This window comes from Balaenoptera ricei, chromosome 3 (assembly GCF_028023285.1).
Source record: "Balaenoptera ricei isolate mBalRic1 chromosome 3, mBalRic1.hap2, whole genome shotgun sequence".
In the NCBI taxonomy this organism is placed as follows: domain Eukaryota; kingdom Metazoa; phylum Chordata; class Mammalia; order Artiodactyla; family Balaenopteridae; genus Balaenoptera; species Balaenoptera ricei.
Genome location: NC_082641.1, coordinates 13,574,608 through 13,586,932, shown reverse-complemented (window position 1 = coordinate 13,586,932; position 12,325 = coordinate 13,574,608). Strand labels below are relative to the sequence as shown.

Below are 12,325 nucleotides of genomic sequence, written 5' to 3'. Positions count from 1 at the left end.
ACAGAATGAAAGTGAGGGGATGGAAAAAGATATTCCATGCAAATGGAAATCAAAGGACAGCTGCAGTAGTAATACTCATATCAGATAAAATAGACTTGAAAATAAAGAATGTTACGAGAGACAAGGAAAGACACTACATAATGATCAAGGGATCAATCCAAGAAGAAGATATAACAATTATAAATATATATGCACCCAACATAGGAGCACCTCAATACATAAGGCAACTGCTAACAGCTATAAAAGAGGAAATCAACAGTAACACAATAATAGTGGGGGACTTTAACACCTCACTTACACAAATGGACAGATCATCCAAAATGAAAATATAAAAGGAAACAGAAGCTTTAAATGACACAATAGACCAGAAAGATTTAATTGATATTTATAGGACATTCCATCCAAAAACAGCAGATTATACTTTCTTCTCAAGTGCACACAAAATATCCTCCAGGATAGATCACATCCTGGGTCACAAATCAAGCCTCAGTAAATTTAAGAAAATTGAAATCATATCAAGCATCTTTTCTGATCACAACACTATGAGATTAGAAATGAATTACAGGGGAAAAAAAAGTAAAAAACACAAACACACGGAGCCTAAACAATACGTTACTAAATAACCAAGAGATCACTGAAGAAATCAAAGAGGAAATCAGAAAATACCTAGAGACAAATGACAATGAAAACACGATGATCCAAAACCTATGGGATGCAGCAAAAGCAGTTCTAAGAGGGAAGTTTATAGCTATACAAGCCTACCTCAAGAAACAAGAAAAATCTCAAATAAACAATCTAACGTTACACCTAAAGGAACTTTAGAAAGAAGAACAAACAAAACCCAAAGTTAGCAGAAGGAAAGAAATCATAAAGATCAGAGCAGAAATAAATGAAATAGAAACAAAGAAAACAATAGCAAAGATCAATAAAACTAAAAGCTGGTTCTTTGAGAAGATAAACAAAATTGATAAACCATTAGCCAGACTCATCAAGAAAAAGAGAGAGAGGACTCAAATCAATAAAATTAGAAATGAAAAAGGAGACGTTACAACAGACACCACAGAAATACAAAGCATCCTAAGAGACTACTACAAGCAACTCTATGCCAATAAAATGGACAACCTGGAAGAAATGGACACATTCTTAGAAAGGTATAACCTTCCAAGACTGAACCAGGAAGAAATAGAAAATATGAACAGACCAATCAAAAGTAATGAAATTGAAACTGGGATTAAAAATCTTCCAACAAACAAAAGTCCAGGACCAGATGGCTTCACAGGTGAATTCTATCAAACATTTAGAAAAGAGCTAACACTCATGCCTCTCAAACTCTTCCAAAAAATTGCAGAGGAAGGAACACTCCCAAACTCATTCTATGAGGCCATCATTTCCCTGATACCAAAACCAGACAAAGATACTACTAAAAAAGAAACTTACAGACCAATATCAATGGTGAATATAGATGCAAAAATCCTCAACAAAATACTAGCAAACAAAATCCAACAACATATTAAAAGGATCGTACACCATGATCAAGTTGGATTTATCCCAGGGATCCAAGGAGTCTTCAATATACGCAAATCAATCAATGTGATACACCATATTAACAAACTGAAGAATAAAAACCATATGATCATCTCAATAGATGCAGAAAAAGCTTTTGACAAAATTCAACACCCATTTAGGATAAAAACTCTCCAGGAAGTAGGCATAGAGGGAACCTACCTCAACATAATAAAGGCCATATACGACAAACCCACAGCCAACATCATTCTCAATGGTGAAAAACTGAAAGCATTTCCTCTAAGATCAGGAACAAGACAAGGATGTCCACTCTCACCACTGTTATTCAACATAGTTTTGGAAGTCCTAGCCATGGCAATCAGAGAAGAAAAAGAAATGAAAGGAATACAAATTGGAAAAGAAGAAGGAAAAGTGTCACTGTTTGCAGATGACCTGATACTATACATAGATAATCCTAAAGATGTCACCAGAAAACTACTAGAGCTAATCAATGAATCTGCTAAATTTGCAGGATACAAAATTAATGCACAGAAATCTCTTGCATTCCTATACCCTAATGATGAAAAATCTGAAAGAGAAATTGAGGAAACACTCCCATTTACCACTGCAACAAAAGAATAAAATACCTGGGAATAAACCTACCTAGGGAGACAAAAGACCTGTATGCACAAAACTATAAGACACTGATGAAAGAAATTAAAGATGATACCAACAGATAGAGTTATATACCATGTTCTTGGATTGGAAGAATAAATATTGTGAAAATGACTATACTACCCAAAGTAATCTAGAGATTCAATGCAATCCCTATCAAACTACCAGTGGCATTTTTTACAGAACTAGAACAAAAAATCTTAAAATTTGTATGGAGACACAAAAGACCCTGAATAGCCAAAGTAGTCTTGAGGGAAAAAAATGGGGCTGGAGGAATCAGACTCCCTGACTTCAGACTATACTATAAAGCTACAGTAATCAAGACAATATAGTACTGACACAAAAACAGAAACATAGATCAATGCAACAGGATAGAAAGCCCAGAGATAAACCCATGCACTTATGGTCAACTAATCTATGACAAAGGAGGCAAGGATATACAATGGAGAAAAGACAGTCTCTTCAGTAAGTGGTGCTGGGAAAACTGGACAGCTACATGTAAAAGAATGAAATTAGAACACTCCCTAACACCATACACAAAAATAAACTCAAAATGTATTATAGACCGAAGTGTAAGACCGGACACTATAAAACTCCTAGAGGAAAACATAGGAAGAACACTCTTTGACATAAATCACAGCAAGATCTTTTTTGGCCCACCTCCTAGAGTAATGGAAATAAAAGAAAAATAAACAAATGGGACCTAATGAAACTTAAAAGCTTTTGCACAGCAAAGGAAACCATAAACAAGACAAAAAGACAACCCTCAGAATGGGAGAAAATATTTGCAAATGAATCAACGGACAAAGGATTAATCTCCAAAATATATAAACCGCTCATGCAGCTCAATATTAAAAAAAAACCAACCCAATCCAAAAATGGGCAGAAGACCTAACTAGACATTTCTCCAAAGAAGACCTACAGATGGCCAAGAAGCACATGAAAAGCTGCTCAGCATAACTAATGATTAGAGAAATGCAAATCAAAACTACAATGAGGTATCACCTCGCACCAGTAAGAATGGGCATCATCAGAAAATCTACAAACAACAAATGCTGGAGAGGGTGTGGAGAAAAGGGAACCCTCTTGCACTGTTGGTGGGAATGTAAGTTGATACAGCCACTATGGAGAACAGTATGGAGTTTCCTTAAAAAACTAAAAATAGAATTACTATTTGATCCAGCAATCCCACTACTGGGCATATACCCAGAGAAAACCATAATTCCAAAAGACACATGTACCCCAATGTTCATTGCAGCACTGTTTACAATAGCCGGGACATGGAAGCAACCTAAATGCCCATCGACAGATGAATGGATAAAGAAGATGTGGTGGTACATATATACAATGGAATATTACTCAGCCATTAAAAGGAACGAAATTGGGTCATTTGTTGAGACGTGGATGGATCTAGAGACTGTCATACAAAGTGAAGTAAGTCAGAAAGAGAAAAACAATTATCGTATATTAACGCATATATGTGGAACCTAGAAAAATGGTAGAGATGAACCGGTTTGCAGGGCAGAAATTGAGTAACAGATGCAGAGAACTAACGTCTGGACACCAAGAGGGGAAAGTGGCTGGGGCATGTGGGTGGTGGTGGGATGAATTGGGAGATTGGGATTGACATGTATACACTGATGTGTATAAAATTGATGACTAATAAGAACCTGCTGTATAAAAAAATAAATGAAATAAAATTTAAAAATTAAAAATAAATAAAAGAAATGTAGGTAAAATTCAATTTTTATACTAAATTGTTAGGCTATGTCTTAGAATGAAAAGATAGAACAAATCTAATTTTTTATTGTTTTGCCTGGAACTCTGAACACAAGAGTATAATGAAGTTTTTGAAGTGGAATAAACCTTCCAGATCAACTAACTTAGCAGTTCTCACATCTTTTGGTCTTAGGACCCCTTTAAACTTAAAAAACTGATGAGAAGCCCAAAGAGCTTTTGTTAACGTGAGTTATATCTAGTGATGTTTACCCTGTTAGAAATTAAAACCATGAAACATTTAAAATAGCCGTTTATTAATCCATTTAGAAATGAGTAATAAGCCAATTCATGTTCACATAAATAACATAATTTTTGTAAAGCAGTATTTTAAAAATTACTGATAATGGCATTGTTTTACATCTTTGCAAATCTCTTTCATGTCTGGCTTAATAAAATATAGTTGGATTCTCCTACATGCTTCTACATTCAATCTGTTGTGATATGTTTTTGTTTTGTTTTTCAATTTTCAAAGGATAATTTAATAATTCTGTTCCCAGCTGGTCAAGTAACCAGGATCATTGTGAGTTCGCACCCATTTGAGAAACAGTTGGGGGCATAAATTATAAATGGAAACAAAAAAATTAATGATTTTCTTTCCCTTCTCAGACCATTTTTCCATAAGATTGGGATATAAGAAGGCTACGAACAAATGCATCATGACATTACACTAGCTTCACCCTTCATTCCTACAGCCCGAGTTAATGAAAGGCAAACAAGGCGATTTCTACAAAACACATATATTCTAGGAAAATCTCTCTAGTAAAGTGTGACTAGTATGACGGTGTGTGTGCATGTGAGCACTTCTGGGGTATTTCCATGCCTTTGGGGTGCCATACGGTTCCCCTTTAGAATTAGTAAGATGGGGATCTATCACCTCACATTGGATTTCCTGGTGGGTTTTCCCATATTTAAAAAGAAGTTATGAAACTAATATACTATGGTAAATCAACTATACTTCAATAAAAAAAAAGAAGCTGCACCCTATTATTCCTGACACTGAGATCTTTCAAGTCCAAATGCAAATACACATTTAAAACCTGTTTTTCTTTGGTTTCTTCACTTGAAAATTTTATTTCCCTGAAATATTCTGTTGGCTTTCTCTTTTTCCATAGGTTTTTTTTTCTTTTTTTAACATGTGCAAGTGGATTATCAGAAAAAGCCAGCACAATGGATGTTTTCCTTAATTTGCATTTTTGGTTTTTCTTTGCATACAATATTTCTTTTGTTCTGAATACAAACGATTTTTTTTTTTTTTTTAGCATCTCAGCTCGGTGCTTTGTGTCCACCTAGACGGGTGGGATAGGGAGGGTGGGAGAGCGAAGCAAGAGGGAGGAGATATGGGGATGTATGTTTATGTATAGCTGATTCACTTTGCTATACAGCAGAAATTAACACATCATTGTAAAGCAATTATACTCCAATACAGATGTTAAAAAAAAAAAGATATGTTGTTTTAATTGAAGTTTATAGAGAGAATTTGGCTTCATACAGATATGTCAGTTGGAAAGAGAAGGATAGAAAAAAAAAAAATGTAGACCCTCAGAGACCATCCAGACCTACTGAATCAAGATCAGCATTTTCACAAGTTCCCCAGAAATTCAGAGGTAATTTGAGGTTTGAGAAATGCTACTCTTGGGTATTCTGTGTTAGGAAGGTAAACCAAATTGAAATCAGTAAGCATTTCTGGTAGATTGTCTAAAGAGATCTCAGAAGAAAAGGACCTGGATTCCAGAGTCTCTAGTATTTGGTGTGTTTTCTTTGCTCATTTAAAATAAATATTCACTTTCAGACCAAATTTCATATTTGTAATTTTTTTTCTTGAAAGGGATTCCCAATACCGTATAACCCCCAGGGCTTCCAAAACTTGTGTCTGTCCCTGGACAAGCACATGTGTTGAGAATAGAGAGCGGAGGGGAAGGTGCAGAAAAGAGAGCAAACTTAGTGGGGAAAAGCAGCAAGGCTGAGTGTCGGTGAGGAGGGCCTACTTGAGGCCGGCACACCAGTTTAATGGGCTGTGTGATATTTTTTTAGCATCTCCCGGTGATAGACAGAGAGCTTATCGGTGGGGGCATTCTTCCTGTGCTGGAGGTTTACAGGATGCATGCAAGAGAGGGAGGAGAAGGATGAGAAGATTAAAGTCCCGTGACTCTCATTTTTATCCTCATGATACTCTTACGACATGTATGTGATCAGCATTTTAAAGCTGAAGAAACCGAGACCTGGGTCAGAGAATTTTCTAAAATGCCACACTGTTCCTGACCCCCTTCAACAACCCGCAAGCCCCCCGGCTACGCTTAGCTTTGCCTGCTTCCTGGGACTTGGCCACCGGCTCAGCGGAGAGACCCATTGAGCCTCCACTCCTGGTGGGGTGGGTGCGCTGGGGTGCTGGCCTTGGGCACGGCCTCCATGATGCCTCTGAAGGAAGAGCCGCCCCTGCGCCGAAGGTCAGCCTGGCTTAGCCGTGGTCCTGCTTCCTGCCATCACCCCTGGGCCCAGATGAGGCGCTGTACGGTAGGTAACGCAATGTGGCCGCTCCAGCAGCTACCCAGCACAGCCGGGTCACACCGCTCAGGTGTGCGACAGTCAGTGTTGTCAGGGGTAAAGTGAGGGATAGGACACAAGTAGGAGCTGAAAAAAATAAATTCCTCTCCCCTGGTGGATGGATCTGAGGCTCAGGGTTTCTACATGGCATCTTTGGATGGCATCCTGTGCTGGGAACTAGCTGTCTCCTGCAGCATACGTACCACCTTCAATTTGTTTCTCCCTTATTCCTACTGCCTTGGGGTGGGACCTCCCAAGGAAGTCGTAGCACACAGCTCTGCCTCAACTTCTGTTTCCAAAAGTGTCCTGGAGCAGGACACTTACCTAGGAGGCAGCAGAGTTTGTAGCGGAAGTCCTCATTTTGAGTACTCTCTATGTGCCATGCACCAAGCTAAGTTCTAGGAAGGTAAAATAAACCAAGAAAAATGTGACCCCTTCCTTCGGGGGGTACAGATCCAGGTTTTCCCATCTCCTGGTGCTCTGCTCTTTCTAGACTACAGCATAGTGATTGCAATGGATGATTTGTTTCTAAAAACTGGATGGAATGTTTCACCAGATACATCCTACTGCAGAAAGTGAACTCCTCCTGCCACACTTTTGTTTTCTGAGTGGATTTTATGTGAAAGTATAATATGCTCTTTCTGTGTATATGAAACAGAAAGAGAGCAGCAAACAATATACCTCACAAAAATAATTTACTTCAAATGGGCTTTTTTTTTTTTTTTAGAAGACACGCTTTTTGTTCACTCCTTTGAATCTGACACACCTTGTAGTAATTGAGGTTATTAGCCACTCTACAATGAATGACCACATATGCAGCCTTCTAATTCCCTTGTCTCCTATATGTGTCATTATTCATATTCCATTCATTCATTCATTCACAGAGAAAGGGTTGTAGCACAGAATTTAACAAAATAAAACATTGACTTCTGGTGTAATCTTAGTCTCTGGTGAAGAAGCAGCCTGCTTTGAACAGTGAAGTTGGACACTTGGGAGGATTCAAAGTTGGCACAGAATGGGTCATAGGGATCATCATATTACACAAGAAGAAACCGAGTCCCAGAGAGGGTAGAGGGATTCTCCAGCATCAATGATAGAGCTGGGGCTCAAGCAGCTTCAGGCCCTTTTACCGTCGTGATGTTTGGGAACTCTTTTCTTTATCAGAAAAAACAAGTTCTATTTAGGTATGGAAGTATTCATCCAGCTCCTGCGATCCCCTCTTCAGAGTGAACAACTGGGATGAAGCCTACTTCTTAAAGAAAAGGCCATAACCTTGGAGTTACACATTTATGAGGAAAGCATTCCTCTTTGCAAATGCCACACAAGAATTTGGGAACAGCTGTAGCATAAGCAACAGTGTAAGGTGTCTTCTCTCCCACTCCAGTGGCAAAGCCAAGACTATGTTTGCTAAATTTTCTAGGTGATTTCCCCTGCTTTACATTTTGTCCAGATTAAAAATGTCCAGAATACCCCACATGCAATTTTGCAGAACTGACAATATTTAACACTGTTAACATCTTGGTAATCATTACTTTGAAAATGTGCACCTAAATGCTGGCCTTGAGCAAGGGAAAATGTTTGCCTCATTAGGCTGTTTAGTGGATTTCAAAGTGATTGATCCACTGGGAAAGAGTTTATATGCAATTGTTCTGCTCTTTTTTTTTTAAGTGAATTTTTTGCAATTTGCTACATAAGAATAATAAAATGAACTCCAATGAGATTAAGTTAGTATAATGCTTTCTACAATTAAATCTCAACTTAAGACCAGTGCTGCAAATATGAGTAAGCAACTAAATTAAATATGTTTTAACTAGGCTTTAATAGTCTACGAGGAAAATCTATGCTGGAACCAAGAACTCAGATGGTATATCAATGAAACATCTCTCCTATGATATCAAACTATAAAATGGAAATCCTTGTTAAATCTTTGATAAAAATCTAAATACTTTGCCTTCTTACTTTTTAAACATATTCTTTCCCTAACCCCTGCAATTTTAAATATTTGCTATTTTAGTGAGAAAATTCAGGGGAATATCTCCATAGTTAGTATGGAGTAGTTAAAAGAGCCCTACATTTTTTTTTTTTTTTTTTTTTTTTACAAACTAGAGATATAAACCTTTATTTCACAACTTTGTCATAATTCATTTTCTAATGAGACATGTACTGGGGACATAGTTTAAAATACTGGGAAAGCTAGATGCTCAGTGTCTTCCAGGCAGGAGCAAAGGTGTGGTCACTCCAGGGCCGATGCATTCCTAGGGTTTCAGGCAGAATGGACCAGTCGTACCAGTATTGTCCAACCCCAGTTTTACTTAGAGCCACCTCCTTTTTTGGGGCCGTTAGTCCTCATTTCATGCCAAATTTTCACTAGAGGCTCCCTCTTCTTCCAAATGAGTTCATGACCATAAGTAATATACCGTATTCCAAAAAGAGCTCCCTCAAGATGTGCTGCATGACCAAAAAATTTCCATCCCAGGATCATTCCTGCTGTATCCATGGCAATAATGGCTTTTAGGGCATTCCTTGCCGTGAACGTGAACACTGGAAGGAAGATAATGGCGAGCCTCCCTTCTGGGATCTTAGTGCAGACAGCTGCAAGGACAGTCATGATTGCGCCTGATGCACCAAGTGATGGTCTATATCTTCCTGTGGCAACTTTACACACATAACTAACAAAATTGGAAATAACACCTGCAGATGAGTACACTGCCATGAACTGCTCTTGCCCGAGAACGTTCACTATGCTGGAGGAGAAGCTCCACAAGACATACATATTTGCTGCCATGTGAAACAAGGAGAAATGACTGAATGTTGACAGCAACATTGGAGAACAAAGGACCTTTGAGGCTGGACTGGATGTGAAATACCTGATCATCGTCCGCTGTAGAGAAGGTACTCTCCACAAACAAAATACAAAAACATTTGCAGCTATGATATCTGTCACAGTCTGCTGGCCATCACTTAGGTTATTCCACCACTTGTTAATCTCCTTTCTGAAGTCTCCTTCCCTCTGTGGTCTTATGCTATCCAACCAATCAGCTTTTATACCAAAATAACTCTGGACCCTGGATTTCAGTGACTCATATTGCCAAATGGCAGCTGATCCAAATGCACAGCCTGTAAACCCAACAGTAAAAAACAAAGGCTTTACAAGAGTCCTTATAGGATAGGAAGAAGGATAAAAGGCTGTTTCTTCTACAGGAGGAATCAAAGCACTTCTCTTGTATGCTTCACTACTTGTTCCTGTGTCTGATCTTAGAGGTTCAACCTTCCTGGGTGCTTTTCTGAATCCACATTTTTGCTGAATAAAAAAGTTAAACCTGCGCCCGAGCAGCCGCGGCTGAGCCAGGGCCGCAGTGAGTTCCTCGCAGCTGCGGCCGCCCGCCGGCGGAGCCCACGCCTGACCACAGCCCCAGCCTCTCTGCGCCAAGCCTCGCCACGCCATCTTCCCGAGCCCTACATTTTGATTTAAGGGTTCTAATTCCAATTCTACAACAAAACGGCTGCTTGACAGAACCACTTAATCTGTTTCAGTATCTGTCAAATGAGAGGTTCAGTTTACTCAACAATGTCTGTGTTTCCTGTCCCATTCAATGACTCAAGTGAGTATCAGTTTAGGCTGTAACATTTAAATGAACATTTAGCCCTTGCTGTGATTTTTACCATCACATATTTGGAGATACTGGCTTAAGTTACTTTGAGAAATAATGTTGTACAAGGAATTAATTTTACAGATACCCATGTGTAACAATCAATAGTGGCCCCTGAATTACTCAAAGCCAATCAGATTTTAAACCGTTCAGAAACTTCATATTCTCAAAATATGGTAATCCATATCTTCCTCGGAGACATTTCTAAATGAAAGGAAATATTGAATATCTATAATATTTTCCAATTAGTGAAGAAAGACATCTGGCCTCTTGTGGTTTACCACACTCAGGTGAAAAGCTTAGGTGGATAAATTGTTTATTTGGAGTATACTTCATAGTACAGCTTTCTAAATTTGCATGCATTCAGTCCAAGATTTTGCAGTCAAAGACCCTCCAAGAGCAAATATCTTCCTGTCAAATAAAAGATGATACAAATATCACATTTGGTTATTGACCAACTCTGTGAGTTAGACTGAAGTCATATTTATATTCTAACTTTACAGTTTTTTTAAAAACTGAGTTTCAGAGAGTTTAATCACCTTTGCCAATTTTACACAGCACTTCAGATGGATCAGAATCTAAGTCTTTTAGTCAGTTACTCTATTCATTACATCACAGGTTCTTTGAGTTGCCTAAAAGGAGGAAAATAATCATTTATGGAGGGTAAGAAGTGCCACCATAAATGGATAAAGGGAGTAACAAAGCAAAAGCAGACTGTTTATCCAAGGGATCCAGGGAAATTTGGAACTATGCAAATAATTTCTCTCACATATAATTGCTCTTGTTTCTCTAGTCCTTATTAGAAATGGAAGTTAACTGTTGAAAAGATAGGTTGAAAAAATAGCTTTTATAAGCAAAGTTAATGCTTGAATTAGACAATGTAAGCTAATAAAAGCTCAACTGTTGAGGGAAATGCTTTTCAGCTCCATACCTAGAATGCAGAGCAAGAGACAACGCATCAGTGAAGTGAAGATGCCAGTGGGGACGGCGGTCCTTGATGGAAGGCTCAAAGGGCAACTGAATAAAACCTGAATAAAAATAATTTGATTCAAACGTATGTAGATTAGAACACAGAGAGTTACTAGATATTTAATTATGTATTCCAAGTCAGAAAAAATACCAATGACTGATTGCAGAACAAATATAGTCTGCTTGCCATATTAGAATTTCTCCAGATAAGAAGAAACAACTTATCTTTGTATGATTAAATGTTCATTAACACTCGGCACAGTTGAATCATCAGCGAACCGATTACTTAAAAAATAAATGCAAAGACTTCATTTCTTTGTTCCACTATTTTGCCTTTTGGGAAATTTCCTTGAGAATGTAGTTTTTTCAAATTGTTAATCTGTATTTAACTATAAGAAGTGTTAACAAAAGGAGTGTAAGGCAGTGATTCTCAACCCTGGATGTCCATTGGGCAATTCAAGTGTACAGACAGGGTGGAGAACTCCAGTTGTAGTTAGAAGGTCATGGACCCTAAAGTCAGAAGAGTTGAGTGTGAAAACCAGTTCTCAAATATATTCATTTAATTTAATGAATGAAAAAACACTAGATTCATCTTACTAATCTATTGTCTATAACATTTGAATTATAGTCCATACCCGGGGGTGGTACAGGTGTGCTGCAGCTCATGTAATTTGGGGGACCTCTCTGAGAAAAAGAATATAAAAATAAATTACCTTTGCAAATACTAGAAAACTGTACACCCAAATGAACACAAGGCTAAATGTCAATACCTTCACAGTAAATGTCATTCCGACTTTACTATCAAGTTATTGACGGTGTCTTGTTGAAGAGTGGCTATAAGATTACATTATGGGGGAGGGGAGCTTCAAGATGGCAGAAGAGTAAGACGTGGAGGTCACCATTCTCCCCACAAATACATCAGAGATACATCTACATGTGGAACAACTCCTACAGAACACCTACTGAATGCTGGCAGAAGACCTCAGACCTCCCAAAAGGCAAGAAACTCCCCCACGCATCTGGGTAGAGCAAAAGAAAAAAGAAACAACAGAGACAAAAGAATAGGGACGGGACCTGCACCAGTGGGAGGGAGCCGTGAAGGAGGAAAGGTCTCCACACACTAGGAGCCCCTTCGCGGGCAGAGACTGCGGGTGGCGGAGGGGGGAAGCTTCGGAGCCGCGGAGGAGAGCGCAGCCACAGGGGTGCGG

The 12,325-nt window shown here is 38.5% G+C and overlaps 1 protein-coding gene across 1 annotated transcript; it reads right to left on the bottom strand.

Moving 5' to 3' along the window:
• Window positions 1-8,601: 8,601 nt before the first annotated feature.
• LOC132363533 (presenilin-associated rhomboid-like protein, mitochondrial) lies at window positions 8,602-9,950 on the bottom strand. The gene has a single exon (XM_059919217.1). It carries the CDS (start codon window positions 9,941-9,943, stop codon window positions 8,807-8,809), a length of 1,137 nt encoding a protein of 378 aa, XP_059775200.1. The 5' UTR covers window positions 9,944-9,950; the 3' UTR covers window positions 8,602-8,806.
• Between the last annotated feature and the right edge of the window lie 2,375 nt (window positions 9,951-12,325).